The 20,435-nt window shown below is 51.2% G+C and overlaps 1 protein-coding gene across 1 annotated transcript; it reads right to left on the reverse strand.

Annotated features, from left to right (window-relative positions):
• Window positions 1-711: 711 nt before the first annotated feature.
• On the reverse strand, window positions 712-20,222 carry LOC140425004 (biotinidase-like). The gene is made up of 3 exons (XM_072508773.1): window positions 19,921-20,222; window positions 7,781-7,930; window positions 712-5,541 (listed from the first exon to the last, which is right to left on the reverse strand). The coding sequence occupies exons 1-3, from the start codon at window positions 20,128-20,130 to the stop codon at window positions 4,366-4,368; spliced, it is 1,536 nt and encodes a 511-aa protein (XP_072364874.1). The 5' UTR covers window positions 20,131-20,222; the 3' UTR covers window positions 712-4,365.
• Window positions 20,223-20,435: the final 213 nt, after the last annotated feature.

Below are 20,435 nucleotides of genomic sequence, written 5' to 3' on the forward strand. Positions count from 1 at the left end.
CAGCACCTGTTTGGGTACATTGAAGGGAGAATTCAGAATGTCCAATTCACCTAAAAGCACGTCTTTCAGGACTTGTGGGAGGAAACCGGGGTACCCAGCGGAAACTCACGCGGACACTGGGAGAACATGCGGAATCCGCACAGTGACCCAAGCAGGGAATCGAACCTGGGCCCCTAGCTCTGTGAAGCAACAGTGCTAACCACTGTGCTACCATGCTGCCTCTCACGTTGTCTCTAGCCTTGCAGGATCACATCAGATGATGCCGGCCCATCTGGGGTACCTCACCCCCCCGGTCACATCCACAGCATATCTGCCTCTGTTCAACCTCTCCCTCTCTCATGGCATAAAATCATAGAATGGTTGCAGAACAGGAGGGAGTCATTTGGTCCACAACATCTGTCAGCTCCCTGCAAGAGCTACTCAACCTGCCCCACTCCCTGCCTCCTCATTGCAGCCCTGTAAATGTTCTCTTGAGATGATTATCCAAGAGTAATAATCTTTATTATTGTCACAAGTAGGCTTACATTAACACTGCAATGAAGTTACTGTGAAAAACCCCTAGTCGCCACTGAAAGCTTTTTATTGAAATCTATGATTGAATCCACCTCCACCACACACCCTAGCAGCACATCCTTTCTTTGAACACTTACACAGGCGTACAGTTTGTTTTGACCTACAAGAGGACAAATTCATGACTCACGCACAAGGATGTCATGCTTAATGTTTATTGGTACTGACATATACAGATTTAAAAGAGGCAGCTTAACAATGAGCACAGATTTAATGAGTATAAAAAGAAACATTTTTAACTCCACTCCTTGCAATTCAATGCTTCAAAAACAGCTAGCAGTACACCTCACAGTGATCAGCTCCTACCATGTGTAGATTTTCCTTCCAACAGTCAGGATCAGCTGACTGCAAACTCCTTCTGGACAGTATGTTATTCTCTAAGTCTAAATAAAGATTGTAGACTTCCAGTTAACACAAATACTTTATTCAGTGGGTCGTTCTGTTTCCAGAGCTTAACTAGATATAATACAGTCAAGAGGTATGACCAGTGAAGCTAAGGTAAACTGCCTATGCTGAGCTGTCTCTGTCTGCTGCTGCTCACTAGCCCTGTGCTTCTAAAAGAGGCGGATCCTCCCTTGGGCTGGACCCTTTATACCTGTCTCTGATGCTGCCCTCTAGTGATGTTGTGGCTGTTACATCTGTCTGTAGTCCCTGGTGTATGTGCAGATGTATGTACAGATGTACAGATCACTTTAGACAGCAATAACAAGGTTACCGTATCATACTGTTTTATACTATTACATACTGTTTTATACTCTTTATTTTACAGAGGGATAAGGTATATTACTGACAGTGTCATGTGGTGCAGTTGGTATTTTTCTTAAGTCAAAACAATCAACCTTCCAGATGAAGATGTTTATTGAAGTGGTCAGTAGAACACTGTATGTAATTTGCAGTCTCCAAGCTCTGTTTCTCAAATACCAATGTCTCTTTCCACCTGCACTATCTGTTCCTTCCCTTTAGCAATGCTTACTTTCACAGGTCAGCAAGTTCAACAGATTAGTTATCAAGCAGGTGGGAACAAGAGTTTATCCCCTTGGTATTGTTCACAGTTCTCAATATATGCTGTTTAAATATCAAGCTTACAAATAATGTCAAAAGCCCTCCTTGTCCTTACAGTATCCCCATCAAGTGACGATACAGTTATTAAAGAATTCAGTAAGACACTGCTGGGATTCAATCGCGTTCAGCCCTCTGCCACAGTTTAAACAATTGATTCTTCCCCTCTTTCAATTTTGTGGTATCAGGTCATAGAACATAGAACATAGAACAATACAGCGCAGTACAGGCCCTTCGGCCCACGATGTTGCACCGAAACAAAAGCCATCTAACCTACACTATGCCATTATCATCCATATGTTTATCCAATAAACTTTTAAATGCCCTCAATGTTGGCGAGTTCACTACTGTAGCAGGTAGGGCATTCCACGGCCTCACTACTCTTTAATATCGGTCAATATTAAGAATGATCAATCGAGTCACCACTGTAAAATAATTCATATCCACAGATGGATAGTGATATTCCAACATCTCATCAGGAACAATCATCCCCTACTTCAGGGATTTCATGATTATTCTGGATCAGAGTGTAATAATGTTTTGGGGGATTGACTAAAAGACCTCACTGACTCGACTGACAAAATTTTCCAGAGACGTGATACTGACTTTTGCAGTAGTGAAAAGGTTTGTCATAGCCAAACTGAGTCTCATGCTGGTGTAATTGTTTAACTTCTTTTCTACAGCAATTTCTACCTGATTATGTGAATTAGCAGTATTCTAGCAGATATATTTCCGAATAAGCAGATTCTGAGTATACAAAATACCCAAATTACCCCCAAAATAAGTACCAATTCTACAACAGTTCCAAGCAAGGTGCATATACGTCAAGCAACAGATAAAAGATAGATTTAAAAGATTCTCTGGTTCTTTCATCATCCCCCCCCCCACCCCCCCCCCCATGAATAATTATTGCTAATTAGGTAATCCCATCAGATTAGGGGATGGGTCTGTTTGAGATCTTTATTTCCCCCTGCAGCAACTCGTGGCCAGACCATCATCGAATGCAAGTTATCTCAAAATTATCCACAGGAAGATTACAAGTTCTGGACAGTGTGGGAATTCTGTCCTAAGTGAATATGTCAGTTTGAATTCAACTCCTGACAATGCTGTGCTGGTACATTCCCAAAATTCTTTTATTAACTCTCGTATCAGCCAGATTGAATATTAGACACACCACCTAGAGAAGGACATTAGGATACAATATCATCCAAGTCTGAGCTATCACTAACCCATTAACTTTCCATGATAGCTGAACCATGTTTATCACTGGATATACACCTACCCACTATACCATACCACCCCTTATACAGACTTCCAAACACACCCGCCCTCGCATAGTGTCATTAACTGGCTCCCCAAACCTTTTATTAGATTTTTCTCATTTTCATTTGGTGGTGTGATTTTCCTATTTCTATCTTCTATCCTAAAGTGGGAGCATTCCATTATTTAGTGATGCCATCTGAGATGATTCATGTGACAGAGGCTTATCTTCAAGAGGAACCTTCTGGAGAAATAAAAATATTGCCAGTGTTTATTTATTTTGAAAGTCCCATTTCCTGCTGGGAGGAACTGGTCAAACTCTGGAACCCAGTAAAAAATAAGGCATTTAAATCCTAAAATATCTGCTAATTATTTGCAAACATGCATACTCAGAAAATGCCTGCATTTGATAAAGCAAATCTCTTTTGTGTGGAGCCCTGCAATGACATCTCCTACAAGAGAGGATCTGATCATCGCCCCTTGACATTCAATGGCTTTACCATCGCTGAATCTCCCGCAATCAACATTCTGAGAGTTACCATTGATCAGAAACTGAACTGGACTAGCCACATTAATACAGTGGCTACCAGGGTGGGTCAAAGGCTAGGAATCCTACAGAAAGTAACTCACGTCCTGACTCCCCAAAGCCTGATCACCATCTACAAGGCACAAACAAGTCAGGAGTGTAATGGAATACTCTCCAGATGCTTGGATGAGTGCAGCTGCAACAACACTCAAGAAGCTCAACACCATTCAGGACAAAGCAGCCCACTAGATTGCTCCCCCTTCCACAAACATTCAAACACTCCACCACCGACAAACAGTGGCAGTCGTGCGTAACATCTACAAGATGCACTGCAGTAACTCACCAAGGTTCCTTAGACAGCACCTTCCAAACCCATGACCACTACCATCCAGAAGGACAAGAGTAGCAGATACCTGGGAACCCCACAACCTGAAGGTTCCTCTCCAAGTCACTCATCACCCTGACTTGGAAATATCGCTGGGGCAACATCCTGGAGCTCCCTCCCTAACAGCACGGTGGGTGTACCTACACCTCAGTGACTGCAGCGGTTCAAGAAGCCAACTCACCACCACCTTCTGAAGAGCAACCAGGGATGGGCAATAAATGCTGGTCCATCCAGCGATGAATTCAAAAAACACTACGTGAGAAACATTCAGCAGCTGCTTCCTTACACTATCCAATAGTAAAACAAAGTCATTGCACTTTGCTGTGGATGGGGGTCGGGTGGGGGGGGGGGGGGGGAGATAATTGCAAAGGACCTGTAATCATGGAGAGACTTCAAAAAGTAAAAAAAGAAATTAAAACAAAGTAGTTCAAAGAAAGGGAATTCTGAAGAAGAATCATATTTGACTGAAACATTTACTCTGTTCCTCTCTGCGCAGATGCTGCTAGACCTGCTGGATTTTTCCAACATTTTATTACAGATTTCCAGCATCCGCCATATTTTGCTTTTATTGTTGTGATAAATTATCTTTCTCGTACCACCTTCCATAGAGTGCTGCAGTCACAAGACCTGCTGACATCCCCTTCTTAATCATATAAAAATCATTGTTACTCCACCCTTTGCTATCTGCACGATAAATTTTCATCTCACTAGCCAGAATTTCTGGAAAAATATGGCGTGTGCTGAAATTCCCCCACAACTTAAAGTCTATGATGTCGGAGGCAGTAGCAACACTTTGTCCACAGGTGTCATAATCAGAGCCTGCACACTTCACTAAAGCACATACTTGGAGGTAATAAACGCCATCTACTGTGTGAAGCCCATCAAAGGCTCCTAATGCATACAGATTAGTGGGTGTGTTACCATATTTGTACGCTACATGGCAACAGAGGGCATTAGTACAGACTTGCAGGTTACCTTGCAGCCCTGTCAAAGAAATTAATGTATAATTATCAAACATCATCTTCGCATGAAAAATATCTCCGGCACCATCCATGTGGGACACTGTGCAATTTGTGAACAGATCAGTTTGTTCCTGCTTAACTGCCCCCTTCTGCTCCTGAAGGAAAGTGGATGTCTGGGAATCAGACTGTTCTAGGGTGTGATTATTGATGGATGTAATTATAGGGACATCAGCCACAAGAAGTTTTCCTTCACGACTCTTCATGTTGTAGTAATAGGGGAAATCTAAAGGCGTGTAGATGCCACTTCCTGTCATGTTGTATTCAGGATGATGCTGATTGGCTGCAAGAAGGTTGATACCGAATGCAGCAGCAAATGCTTGGTGAAACTGTACTGCGGATAAGAGTGGCAACAGGTTCATCCAGGCTGTGGTAAATATAATTTGTTTTATACCATAACGCTCAATTAAACTTACTGCGGGCTCATAGAACAATATATCAAAGCAAGTAAAGATGCCAAATTTTCCAGCAAAAGGTGTATCAAAGATGACATGTTGCAATGTCTTAGGTTTATTGTAATAAATTTCTGTCATGAAAAGTTTCCATTTCTGGTATTTGGCTATGAGAGTGCCTTCAGCATCAAAAACCACGTTTGTGTTAAAGTGATATCTTCCATCTGATGGACACTTAGGGTCACTAAGCTCACAGGCTTCTCTTTCCCCCAGGTTTGCTATCAAGTACATACTGCTGTTTCTTGCCATACAGCTCAGTTGATAAAGGACCTACAATAAAACAGATATTGAAACATTGACACATTTTGTGATACATGTACTTTTCATTTCAACAGAATTAATGAACGAGGATCCATTTTACTCTCTTCTCTGGCAAAAAATCTCATTCCTCAGTAAAGGGTGTTGAAAGCAGCTGGTTTTCTGGACTTGAAATGGTGAATGGTTCCCTCAGGTGTTTCTAGCTTAAAAACAGCAGAGTGTGCATCATCTTGATCACTAAAGGTGGCAGGTTCTCTTGGAAAGTTTGTGGAATGTGTGGAATGCAAGATGTGGGAGGTTTTGGATCCAAAGGCATCCAGGACAGTCACATCTGCAAGAAGTGCCAGAGAGTAGCAGTCCTTGAACAACATGTGGCTGATTTGGATCAGCTCACCATAGAAGAGGGAGAGAGGTTTCTGGAGCAGTCGTATCAGAGGGTGATCACTTCACATCATGATAGGCAAGCAAGGAGGAAAGCAAGGAGTGTAGGGATGGCAGGAGAGTGGGTGACTATTCGTCGAAAGGAAATTTGACAGCAGCTCCAAGGAACCCAGAACTTAATACTTGTCTAACAAGTATTAAATTTTTGATGCCTATGAAATTAGCAACATGGCTGAATCAGGCATAGATGACTCGAGGGAAAACCATTGTACCCTGATGCTTGAGGCCACTGGGAAAAGAGAGGGAGGCTGGTAGGCAGATTAGAAAGGTGGTAGGAGTGAGTGACTCAATAGTTCGAGGGATAGACAATCTAGTTTGCAGCTAAGATAGTTAGTCCGGTATGGTCTGTTGCCTCCTGCGTGCAAGGGTTCAGGACATAATGGATCGGCTGGACAAACGTCTGTAAAGGGAGGATGAACAACCAGAGGTTGTCATTCATGTGGGAACCAACAACATAGGGAGGGACAGTTTAGAGGTCTTGCAGGACCAGTTTCAGGAGTTAGGGAGTAGGTTGAAATGTAGGACCTCCAGGGTAGTGATCTCAGAAATACTACCTGTGCCATGAGCTTCACCATTTAGGCAACAGGCAATTAGCCAGTTTTGGGAAAGGAGAAAGCTATTTAGATGAAATGGGCTTCATCTGAGCCGAAATGGAACCAATCTCCTGGCGGAGAGAGTAAATAGTGCAGTGGGGGTGGATGTAAACTTGTACGGCAGAGGGGTGGGTTGACTAATGGGCCTAATTTTAGAAGTATCAGTGAGGGCAAAAGAAGGTAGTATAAAAGAGGCATTAGATGCATGCCAGAATAATAATAGCAACAGAATTCAGAAAGAGTATTTCAAAAGTAGGAGAGAGGCTAAGCTGGAATAAGGAAGGCCAAGAGAAAGTCTGAGGAAAGGATTGCAGACTATGCTAAAACAAATAGCAAAATGCTCTTCAAGCATATTAATGGTAAAAGATTAGTGAAGGATAGAGTGGAGCCCTTTAAGGGATGGGCAGGGTAAATTGCTCACTAAAATGGAGGTTATGGCAGTGGTACTAAATGAGTACTTTGCTTCTGTCTTTACCAAATTAGAAGATGGTGACAATGATCCAGTTGAAAATGTGGGTGTTGACAACTGAGCAGTATAGTGATAAAGAAAAGGTGCTAAAAAGGCTGGCAGCACTCCAGGTAGAGAGGTCGCCAGGCCCAGATGGGATGCATCCTACATTGCTGAGAGAGGTAAGGAAGCATATTGCAGAGCCGTTGACAGAAATTTTCCAGGCTTCTTTGAACACAGAAACAGTCCCAGGGACTGGAGAATTGCAAATGTGACGCCGTTGTTTCAGAAAGGAGCAAATGATAACCCAGGAGACTACAGATCTGTCAGCTTGACATCAATATTCATAAAATTGATGGCGGCCATAATACCTCATTGAGGTGTTCAAAATTCTGAACAATGTTGACAGGGTAAAGAAGAATATTCTGTTTCTACTAGTTGGTATGTCAGTGAATAGGGGCCACAATTTCAAGATGGTCAACGAGGGAGCTAGGAGTGAGATGAGGGGAACTTCTTTACTTCTTTACTCAGGGAGTTGTTGGGGTTTGGAATGTGCTGACTGGGAGAAGGGTGGAGGTGGATTCCATAGGAGGTTTCAAAAGAGAGCTGGATATATATTTGAAAGTGATTAATTTAGAGGGCTACGGAGATAGAGCTGGGAAAAGGGACTAGCTAGCTTGCTCTTTTGGGAGCCGGTGCAGACACAATGGGCTGAATGGCCTCCTTCTGTGCTGTAAATAACAAACAATAACAAACAAAAAGTTCTTACCTCTGTATCACTATATTCCGTTGGATGCAGACAAGGATTCCATTGAACAACATCAGGGTCTGGAATAGGCTCCAAATATGGATAAATAGTAGCTCTGGTAAGCGGAAAACCATGGATACCATTCTCTGGAAAAACAATTATCTTAACTCCCTGTAGTAGAGATCAAAAAGAATAATTTCATGCATTAGCATGATCGCAATGGTTCAAAAAATCCTAAAATCTAAAATGTACAACTGCAAAATCAGTTTGTCAGGACAATGCTATTGCAGTAGTTATTGCAGGATGATGCTAATATAGTCCATTACACATTGGCAGGATAATGCTGATGTTGTACTGTGCTTGCAAAGCTTGTGCCCATGTCAAACTAACTATTATAACCATCATTAGTGGCACTGTGCCATACTAATTACACATCAATCTGAAGCAGCTCTATGGTCAAGTGCTTCACGAAGGATGGAACCAAACTTAAATTGAGGTTGGGGCATTTGCAGTGTGCATTGGCCCTTTTCTTTAACAAAAGGGTGTAAATTATCCTTCAACACATGTGGGCCCTCTCGAAGGCCATAGATTCAATTCCAGAAAGCTGAACATTTGAAGTTTAGAATATTGATGGAAAAGGAAAAGACAATGGGTCAGATTCTCCGTTTGGGAGATTATAATAACAATAATAATCTTTATTGTCACAAATAGGCTTACATTAACACTGCAATGAGGTTACTGTGAAAAGCCCAGAGTCACCACACTCCGGCGCCTGTTCAGGTACACTGAGAGAATTCAGAATGTCCAAATTACCTAACAGCACGTCTTTCAGGACTTGTGGGAGGAAACCGGAGCACCCGACGGAAACCCACGCGGACACGGAGAGAACGTGCAGACTCTGCACAGACAGTGGCCCAAGCCAGGAATCGAACCAGGGACCCTGGAACTGTGAAGCAACAGTGGTAACCACTGTGCAACCGTGCTGCCCTCATCCAGCTATAGGCTGGGTGCGCCATTTGAGAGACTAAGTGCCGACGCTGGAACTGAATGGCGGGTATTCCACAATCCTCATGGCGGTGCCAGTCCCGGAGCAAACTAGCCAACACTCAGGCCACCTGGAACTAGTGCAATTCCAACCGATGTGGCGTCAGATTCGCTGTGGTCAGGATTGGCATTGGAGAGCCTGACAAGCTGGAGCTGCATTTTAGCACTCATTCCCATACACTCTCATTCCAGCCAAGAAGATACCACCCAGAGAGCAGCCCCAAGGCTCGCGGATGCAGAGCTCAAGATACTTCTGGATGCCGTGGAGGAGAGGCGGAACATCCTGTTCCCTGCGTTAGGTTGGGAAGAGGGCTGCCACCCGCCGACCTCAACCAGGCCTGGGCGCAGGTGGCAGAGGCCCTGAGTGCCATGGGCCCCATCGCGAGGACCACACAGCAATGCCGGAAAAAGTTGACAACCTCATCGGAGCAACCCGGGTGAGTTTCCACCTCTGCGCCTCTGGAACCACCCCAATCCCCCCCCCCCCCTCCTCTCCCCATGCGGCCCTCACCAGATAGACCAGTAGGCAGTGCTGAGTTTGGATGGGCAACGACCCAGGCACCACCCTCGTCCCACACACCCGCCTCACCCCCCCACCCTCCCAGAGGGTGACCGCACCCCACCCACTGGCAGCCCCCTTCACCCCATCCTGCACCTCATGCCAACACCAGTACCACCCATCATGGCCAGGCGCCCTGCACACACAGGCCACCAGCTGCAGACCCCCTGCGATGCCCGCGTCTGAGTGTCTCACACTGTGCATTAACTGTTCACACAAGGAGAAGGCAAGCCATAATCGCTGGGGGCCTGCCAGACCTGTGGCCCCTCACCATCGCGGAGCGGGGGCGTTGCACCTAGTCGGCAGGGTGGGAAAGCGGGCAGTCACAGAGGCTTCCATGGTGTGATTCAAACCTGGGTCCAAGAGCTTATGACAATACCACTATGCCATTATTTCCCCCTTATGCAGTAAGGCCAGGACAACATCAGACTTGGGTAGACAAGCAATATACACGCCACACAATATAATAATAATCTTTATTGTCACAAGTAGGTTTACATTGCAATGCTGATATTGTGAAAAGCCCCTAGCCGCCACATTCCGGTGCCTGTTCTGGTACACAGAGAGAGAATTAAGAATGTCCAAATTACCTAACAGCACAAACCTGGGAATCTTGTGCTATGAAGCCACAAATGCCAGGCAATGATCATCTCCGAATTCCCTACCATCAGCATCGTGGAGGTTAGCATTGATCTGAAATTGATCAGGACCAGCCGTATAAATACTATGGCTAGGAGAGCAAGCTGGAAATTCTGTGGTGAGCAATTCATTCCTGACTCCACAAAGCCTATCCACGATCTACAAGGGACAAGTCAGGAGTGCGAATATTCTCCACTTGCCTGGATGAGTTCAACAACATTCAGGAAGCTCAACACCATCCAGGACAAAGCTGTCTACTTGTTCATCACACCACCCACCACCTTAAACACTCACTCCTCCCACAGTACTACACTGTAGCTGCAGTGTATATTATCTACTGGATGGACTGCAGCAACTTGTCAAACCTCCTACAACAGCATTTTCCAAACCTATGACCTCTACCACTGATAAGACAAGGGGAGCAGATGTATTTAAACATCATTAGTGGCAATTCCCCTCCAAGTCATCCAGACTTGGAAATATATCACTATTCCTTCACTGTTGCTGAGTCCAAATCCTGGGATTCCCTCCTTAACAGCATGATGGATATATCTACAGCACAAAGACTGCAGTGGTTCAAGAAGGTGACTCGTCACCACCTTCTCAAGGGCAACTAGGGATAGCATCTCTACAGTACGGATGGAGTATGTTCAGCCCCTTGGGCGAAATTCTCCGTTATCGGCGGAAACTCCGCCGATCGGCGCAAAAAACGGCGCAAATCCCACTTGCGTCACGTCATAAAAATGGGCCGATAGTCTGCGGCCCGAAATGGGCTAGCAGCGACGTAACGGGATCCGCGCTTGCGCAGTGGTTCACGCCATGCAGCGTCATACGCGCTGCACGGCGTGACGGCTCATAAGGCCGCGCAGCTCCCCCCCACCCGACCGGAACAGCCGACCGCAACACCCGACTTGATGGCTGGCCGTCGCTCAGCCCCGAGGTTCGAGTCACGCGATGTGGAGGCGCTCCTGGATGCGGTGGAGCAGAGGAGGGACGCCCTGTATCCCGGGCACGGCCGCAGAGTTGCCCCACGCCACAGCCGGCGTCTGTGGAGGGAGGTGGCTGAGGCCATCAACGCTGTGGCCCTAACACCACGGACAGGCACCCAGTGCCACAAGAAGGTGAACGATCTCGTCAGAGCAGGCAGGGTGAGCCTCCCCCATATCCCCCATATCCCCTCTCCCCCAAATCCCCCCCCTCCCCCATATCCCCCCCTCCCCCATATCCCCCCTCCCCCATATCCCCCATATCCCCCCTCCCCCATATCCCCCCTCCCCCATATCTCCCATATCCCCCCTCCCCCATATCCCCCATATTCCCCCCTCCCCCATATCCCCCTCCCCATATCTCCCATATCCCCCCTCCCCCATATCCCCCATATTCCCCCCCATATCCCCCCTCCCCCATATCCCCCATATCCCCCATATCCCCCCTCCCCCATATCCCCCATATTCCCCCTCCCCCATATCCCCCTCCCGCATAGCCCCCATATCCCCCCTCCCCCATAGCCCCCATATTCCCCCCTCCCCCATATCCCCCTCCCCCATATCCCCCCTCCCCCATATCCCCCCTCCCCATATCCCCCATATTCCTCCCTCCCCCATATCCCCCCTCCCCCATATCCCCCATATCCCCCCTCCCCCATATCCCCCCCTCCCCCATATCCCCCATATCCCCCCTCCCCCATATCCCCCCTCCCCCATATCTCCCATATCCCCCCCTCCCCCATATCCCCCATATTCCCCCCTCCCCCATATCCCCCTCCCCCATATCTCCCATATCCCCCCTCCCCCATATCCCCCATATTCCCCCCTCCCCCATATCCCCCCTCCCCCATATCCCCCATATCCCCCATATCCCCCCTCCCCCATATCCACCATATTCCCCCTCCCCCATATCCCCCTCCCCATATCCCCCCTCCCCCATAGCCCTCATATTCCCCCCTCCCCCATATCCCCCCTCCCCCATATCCCCCCTCCCCCATATCCCCCTCCCCATATCCCCCATATTCCTCCCTCCACCATATCCCCATATTCCCCCCTCCCCCATATCCCCCCTCCCCCTTATCCCCCATATTCCCCCCTCCCCCATATCCCCCCTCCCCCATAACCCCCATATCCCCCCTCCCCCATATCCCCCATATCCCCCCCATATTCCCCCTCCCCATATCCCCCTCCCCATATTCCCCATATCCCCCCTCCCCCATATCCCCCCTCCCCCATATCCCCCATATCCCCCCTCCCCCATATTCCCCATATCCCCCCTCCCCATATCCCCCATATCCCCCCTCCCCCATATCCCCCTCCCCATATCCCTCCCTCCCCCATATCCCCTCTCCCCATATCCCCCATATCCCCAAGTGAATCCAGCCCTAACCTTCACCTCTGCAATGCACGCGCAACCGATGGCGTGCATTCATATACCTGCCTAATACTGTTGCCTTTTACCCCTGCCACCCCCCCCCCCCCCCCCAGGAGAAGCGCGCACACAACAATAGGGAGCATGTGAGGGCTGGAGGAGGGCCCGCTGATGAGAGGCCACTGACCGTACACGAGGAAAGGGCCCTGGAACTGGCTGGCGGACCTGATGACCGGGAGGTTGCTGATGCAGAGGTCGGGGCCCCACGAGCAAGTGAGCCACCAACAGCCCGTCCCCATATCCCCCCTCCCCTATATCCCCCTCTCCCGTATCACCTGATCACTGCCTGATGTCTAACCATGCATGCTTCATTGTGTATCACAGGACCCAACGTCCAGGCACCCATCCCCGCAGATGCAGACCGCCGCAGGATGCCCCTCGGAGACCACAGGAGACGGAGAGACCCGCACCCTCCAGCATGCGACGCCCGCAGGATGCCCCTCGGAGACCACGGGAGACGGAGAGACCCGCACCCTCCAGCATGCGACGCCCGCAGGATGCCCCTCGGAGACCACGGGAGACGGAGAGACCCGCACCCTCCAGCATGCGACGCCCGCAGGATGCCCCTCGCACACCACGGGAGACGGAGAGACCTGGAGCAACAGGGAGACGACACCCCCGTCACGTGCGGGAGCGACCACCCAGCGATGAGGGGGGCAGCCACAGGCCCCCGTCACACCCGAGCCAGGACACCACTACCCAGGACACCACTATCCAGGACACCCCTACCCGGGACACCACTACCCAGGACACCCCTACCCGGGACAGCACTACCCGGGACAGCACTACCCGGGACAGCACTACCCAGGACACCCCTACCCGGGAAGACAAAATACCGGACAGTGACTCAGAGTGGATGGGTGGAGACGAACCCCCACCCCAAAGTGCCATGGACTCAGAGTGGGACGAAGAGCACGACACAACGCCACTGCTGTCACCAACACCCTCCACCATCGCAGAAACACTCACCACGGTTGGGCACTTTAGTGATGAGGCGTCTGGTACACTCACTGGTGCGCACAACACAGCCGTCCCGGTATAGCAGGTGGAGGTAGGAGCAGCAGAGGGACCGGGCGGTCGGAGGGCAGCCCAGGCCAAGCGAACATCTGCCGCCCAGATGGATCCCGGGTTCCTGCAGTTACCACACCCACACATAGATCCGATGCAACCACTGACACGGAGACGAGCGAATAGGGTGACGGGTGGCTTGCGGCGGCTGCGGTCACAGGTGGAGGAGTCCACCCGCGTCCAGGAGCTGGGAGTGGTCCCGGTCATGCGTGCCACCCAGGCTGACACCGCACGGGTGGCGTCCGCGGTGGAGGCAATGGGTGCGACGGTGTCAGACATGGGGAACGGTTTGCGAGGCCTGGGGCCTTCCGTGCAGGCGGCGTCTGTGGCCCAGGAAATGGCTGCACTCTCACAGGAGGCCATGAGCCAGTGCCAGCGCCAGATGGCAGAGGCGCTCAACGCCATAGCCCAGTCTCAGCAGGCCATGGCCCAGTCTCAGCAGGTCATAGCCCAGTCTCTGCAGGCCATGGCCCAGTCTCTGCAGACCATCGCTGAGGGCATCGGCGCCAGTGGCCATGTGCGAGCTGGCGTCGCACTGTCGCAGACAGGGTTCGACAACCCCCTGGGCTCCATGGCTGCAAACCTGCAGACCCCTGTCGATACCAGCACGGGCCTCCAGGACTGGCAGCGCCAGATGTCGGGGGCGCGTCGGATGGCCAGTCCGTTCGCATCCCCCACCCATGTAGAGGCCTGGGGGCCATCGGGCACCCCGAGGGAGGAGGAGGTGGTGTGGTCCGTCCCGGCTCCCTCTGTAGGGGAGGTCCCGGTACACCGCGACACCTCGGACTCCCCCCCTTCCGTCCCAGGTGCATCGGGTGGGCAACGGGCAGGACAGGCTGGCAGCTCGCCATCCCAGTCGCCCGGGCCGCAGCCTGGCCCATCTAGGCCAGGACGCCCCAGGAAACGGCCGCCAAAGGGATCCAGTGTCAGAGGGCAGGAATCACAGGAGTCCACCTCCAGTTCTGCTGTACCGTCTGGGGAACCACGTAGACGTAGTCAAAGGGCCCGTAAGGCCAAACAATTAGACACTGAGTAAGTTGGCATGGGTGCAGGGCACAGATGAGTTTTAGGCGCTAGGGCACGTGCATGAACTCCTTTGGTTATTAAAGTCAATGTTACACCTACCGAAGCTGCCTTTGTGCTCTGTCCAAAGTGTGCGGGGGGTGTCATGTACGTTGAGCGCAAGTGTGTGTGTGAGGGGTGGTCTTACCTCAGCCCCAGGTGAGTCTGCCCCCTTCCCCCTGGGCCGCCATCAACATCCCCCGGGCAGAGGACGGGACCGTGCGCTGCAGTGTCACAGCCGCATGCAGGGATGGTCCGGGTGGATGGTGGTACTGTGGCCATGGGTCAGACATAGTCCAACGATGTAGAGCCAGGAGCTCATCGGAGGCGGGTTGTCATCATTCTCCATGGCCTGCGATAGACACGCGTCCACCCGCAACTGGGTGAGCCCGGCCGATTGTGCCGCCGGTGGATCGGCAATTGGGGGTGGGGGGGTGGTGTGCATGCGGGTGGGGTGTGTGGGGTTGGGGAGGGGGGTGTGGGTGCTGGGTGGGTGGATGGGTGGGGGGTGTGGGTGGTCGGCTGTTGTCATGGTGTGCGGTCTGTGGCCATACTACCCGATTCCCACGCCCATCTAGTCAGTGAAGCGGGCGGCTATCAGTCTGTCCCGTGCCCGCTGGGCCAGCCGGTAACGGTGGACAGCCACCCGTCTGTGTCTACCCCGTCTGCCCTGACCATTGCCCCCATCCCCCTCATCTGGGGAGGACTGGGCCTCTTCCTGCTGCTCCTCCTCTCCGCCCTCCTCTGCCTGCGGCACATCGCCCCTCTGCTGGGCTATGTTGTGCAGGACGCAGCACACCACAATGATGCGGCCGACCCTATCTGACCGATACTGGAGGGCGCCCCCAGAGAGGTCCAGGCACCTGAAACGCATCTTCAGCACGCCAAAGCACCCCTCGATCACTCCCCTTGTCGCTACATGGGCATCATTGTAGCGGTTCTCCGCCTCATTGCGTGGCCTCCGTATAGGCGTCATCAGCCACGATCGCAATGGGTAGCCCCTGTCGCCCAGCAACCAGCCCCTCAGCCGGGGATGGCGTCCCTCGTACATGCCGGGGATGGATGACCGCGACAACACGAATGAGTCGTGTACACTGCCTGGGTGACGGGCGCAGACGTGCAGGATCATCATGCGGTGGTCGCAGACCACCTGTACGTTCATCGAATAGGTCCCCTTCCTATTAGTGAACACGGCCCTGTTATCTGCAGGTGGCCGCACGGCGACGTGCATCCCATCGATCGCGCCCTGGACCATGGGGAACCCGGCAATGGCAGAGAAGCCCACGGCCCGGGCATCTTGGCTGGCCCGGTCCACGGGGAAGCGGATGTAGCGGTGCGCCATGGCATAAAGGGCATCTGTCATTGCCCGGATGCACCGATGCACCGATGTCTGCGATATGCCGGCCAGGTCCCCACTCGGTGCCTGGAATGACCCCGTTGCATAAAAGTTCAGGGCCACCGTAACCTTGACGGACACGGGGAGAGGGTGTCCCCCGCCAGTGCCACGCGGTGACAGGTGTGCCAGCAGGTGGCAGATGTGTGCCACGGTTTCCCGGCTCATCCGGAGTCTCCTCCTGCATTCCCGGTCCGTGAGGTCCTGGTATGACTGCCGGGGCCGGTACACACGGGGCGCCCTCGGGTGCCTCCGTTGCCGTGGGGCCGCGACATCCTCCTCCCCCTCCTCGTCCTGTCGGTCAGGTGTCCCTCCAGCCTGGCCGGCTGCCGCCTGCCCCTCTGCGGCAGCCTGCGCCGCCTCTCTGGCACGCTCCTCCTCCTCCTCCTCCTCATCCAGGGCAACATAGACATGAGCGGCTGCCACCACGGCGGCCAACATCGCTCGATGGTCTGAAAACATGACGGCCTGTTGGGGGGGAGGGGAACGACGACATGTCATCATTGCCCATATCCCCTCCTCCCCCCAGCCAGGTGGCATGGACCGCATGGGTCCAACTGTTGGAGGCTGGCACCTGGCCAGGTGGACCAACTCATTTGCCCTCCCATCACCCACCCCAGCACGGACCAACCCCCAACCTCCACCCCGGCACGGACCCCCTCCCCAACCTCCTCCCCCAGCACGGACCCCCCCCCCCCAACCCCCAACCTCCATCCCGGCACGGACCCCCTCCCCAACCTCCACCCCAGCACGGACCCCCCCCCAACCCCCAACCTCCATCCCGGCACGGACCCCCTCCCCAACCTCCACCCCAGCACGGACCCCCCCCCCCAACCCCCAACCTCCACCCCGGCACGGACCCCCCCCCCCAACCTCCACCCCGGCACGGACCCCCTCCCGGCACTCCCCCGGAGCCCAACCTACTCTAACCACCCCCCCTCCCCCCCCCCCCCCCCCCCACGGCCGCACACACACACACACAAGCCGAGACACACCTCTCCTCAGGCAATCAGTCTGCGGCCACGCCATTTCCTGCCCAGAGCCAACCCCCCAGGCCGTCACTCACCTCCTCGCTGGTCGGCGTGAGCCTGGAGCACCGGGTCACGCCGATGAAAAGGAGGTTTGATTCACGTCGACGTGAACGGTCATCACGTCGACGGGACTTCGGCCCATCCGGAAGGGAGAATATCGGCAGGCCGAAAATCGGCTGCCTTGCGCAGACCCGTGACATTCTCCGCGGCAGCGGCGCCATTAACGCCCCGCCGACTTTTCTCCCTTCGGAGACTTCGGCGGGGGCGGGGGCGGGATTCACGGCGGCCAACGGCCATTCTCCGACCCGGCGGGGGGTCGGAGAATGACGCCCCTTGAGTCTGCACCAACCCTTTGAAAGAGCACTCTAGCCAAGCCCACTCCCCCGCCCTAACCCAATAACCCCTTAACCTAACCTTCACGCATATGGACACTAAGGGGCAATTTAGCATGGCCAATCCACCTAACCTGCACATCTTTGGACTATGGGAGGAAACCGGAACACCCGGAGGAAACCCATGCAGACACGGGAGAAAATGCAAACTCCACGCACTGAGTTACCCAGAGTCAGAGGTCCCTGTCGGTGAGGCAGCAGTGCTAACCACTGTGCCATCATGCCACCCTAAATATCCTTGAAAGAATAAAAGAAGGTATTGGAACCACTGTTTTTATTGATATAAATGACCTCAGCTGGAATATTGTGTACAGGTTCTGGGCACCACACTATAGGAAGGATGTGAACTTATTGGAGAAGGTGCAGAAGAGGTTTACAAGAATGGTTCCAGGGATAAGAAACTTCAGTTGTGAGGATAGATTGGGATTGTTTTCCTTGGAGAGAACAAGGCTAAGAGGAGATTTGATAGAGGTGTTCAAAATCATGTGCTGGTCAGAGTAAATAAGGAGGAACAGTTGCAGCTCGTAAAAGGATTGAGAACAAGAGGGCACAGATTTAAAGTGATTTGCCAAAGAAGCAAATATGCTGATGTGAGAGAAAACTTTTTCACTCAATGAGTGGTTTGGGTCTGGAATGCACTACGTGGACATGTGTGGAGGCACATTCAATCGAGCCATTCGATGATTATTCAATGTGCAAGGCACAGGGAAAAGGCATGGGAATGGCACTAAGTCATAAATCTTGTTTGGAGAGCCAGCGCAGACTCAATGGGCCAAATGGCCTCCTTCCGCAATGTAACGATTCAGTACGAAGCATCATTTCAAAGTTTGCAGATGAAATGAATTTCAGAAATGTAGCAAACAGTGAGGAAGATAATATGGATGGAACAGGGGATGGCATTTAAGGCAGAGAAGATGATGTCGGATTGTCACTTTGCTCCGACATTCCTACCCAAAATTATTTTCAATCCCAGCTCCTACGACCTTTCGACTCATGCTGGGTGAGATCCGGGCAGTGCCCGAGGTCCAGTGTCGAGGGCACCTCTGTCCAATGAAAGAGGGGATAAACCTCAGGGCGTGGACATCAGTGTGTGTCTGTACAATAATTATCCAGAAGCTAGAAGTGGCTTTAATCCTTCTAACTTGTTCTGGGTAACTATTCATGTAACAGTCAAAATCATTCAAAATTTGCAATTTAAACTCCATTTTTGGATGATTCCTAGTGAGAGTCTGCACTTCTGTCTGTTCTTAAGGGCAGCACGGTAGCATTGCGGATAGCACAATTGCTTCACAGCTCCAGGGTCCCAGGTTTGATTCCGGCTTGGGTCACTGTCTGTGTGGAGTCTGCACGTCCTCCCCGTGTGTGCGTGGGTTTCCTCCGGGTGCTCCGGTTTCCTCCCACAGTCCAAAGATGTGCGGGTTGGGTGGATTGGCCGTGATAAATTGCCCTTAGTGTCTAAAATTGCCCTTAGTGTTGGGTGGGGTTGCTGGGTTGTGAGGATAGGGTGGAGGTGTTGACCTTGGGTGGGGTGCTATTTCCAAGAGCCGGTGCAGACTCGATGGGCCGAGAGGCCTCTTTCTGCACTGTAAATTCTATGATAATCTATGATTAATCTAGGACAAATGTTCGGCACAACATCATGGGCCGAAGGGCCTGTTCTGTGCTGTATTTTTCTATGTTCTATGTTCCTCAGCAAATGCTATGCAACCCTTACCTGGGAGCCTCCAGGGAGGGATGTGCGGTCCCAAGCACGTCATTGGGGATAGTTACACTGTCCTGGAGCCCAGAAGTTCCAGTTCTAATCGTACACAAGTCTTCGCAGGTGGCAGGACAAGTGGAGAAGGCTGTTAAAAAGACATTCTGAATCCTGGGTTTTATAAATAGAGTGTAAAAAAAATCGGGAAGTCATATTAAACATTTTAAAATCATTGGTTAGATTACAGCTGGAAAATTGTGGTGTATTCTGGGCATCACACTTTAGGAAGGATGACAAGGATTTAGAGAGGGTGAGGAGATTAATTTAAATGGTACAAGCGATGCAAGACTTCAGTGCTATGGAGAGACTAGGGAAGCTGGCGTTGATCTCTAAGACCCTTCAAAGAATATGGTGGACTAAATGATCGTTCTGTGCTCACTCATTCTATGGTGATCAAAAGTAACTTCAGTGCAGTTCTGAAGACGGGTTGGCCAGTCCTTGTGAGACATTAACCCCAGGCCTCTTCAGGTGGATGTGAAACATCCTATGACACTATTTGAAGAATATGAGGTGAGTTCTCCAGGTGTCCTTGCCAATAAATTCCTCAACTAGCAACAAGGCCCAGCTCTTATTCTGTATCAAAACCCCTGGTGCTTGAATGGGGGAAACCCCAATACGCAAGTGAGGTTCACATAAAATATTTTACAAAGTCAAAATCTCGCACTGAGAATGCCCTTCTTCCGTGGGGAAATCTTGCAGGAAACCTCGGTGTTAATTTGTCTAACCCGATCTGCGTATAACGTAGCCACAAATGCTTTGTACTGAACAGGCCGGTCCAAACGTGAGAAATTTTCATTACCTGTTTGCTTGCTTCATGGACTTGCTCTTGGTAGATGTCCAGGTTTTTCTGCATGAGCTCCAGTGCTTCCTCTCGTGTGGGAGGGATTAAGTTCTGACGCAGGACTGTTGAGTGTTCATAGACGGCCGCTTTGTAAAACTCCAGCCCCCATACTGGGATTACAAAGCATTGCCACACCAACAACAGCCACCGCAAGCAAAATGCCTCCATTCCTGAAACTTTGATGTTTCAGTGTAACATTGAGTGGCGGCACTGCTCTCTGGAGATTTGTGTGGATATTTATACTTGAAACATTGCTCAACAGTTAACATCAAACGTATATTTTGCAAGAGAGGTGTGGTCAGAAGTGAGCTAACTTTCCCGACATCATCCCTTATTTACTGTGCAGAATCAGACTCCAACAAACTGTAGGTCAGCTGGAGTATCTGGGCACCATGTGGAGCAAATATTGGCATTGATTAAGCATTATCGTTTTCTTACGCTTACCACAGCAGTGAGTCTAGACACTGTGAAGT

The sequence above is a fragment of the Scyliorhinus torazame genome, chromosome 6, assembly GCF_047496885.1.
Source record: "Scyliorhinus torazame isolate Kashiwa2021f chromosome 6, sScyTor2.1, whole genome shotgun sequence".
In the NCBI taxonomy this organism is placed as follows: Eukaryota; Metazoa; Chordata; class Chondrichthyes; order Carcharhiniformes; family Scyliorhinidae; genus Scyliorhinus; species Scyliorhinus torazame.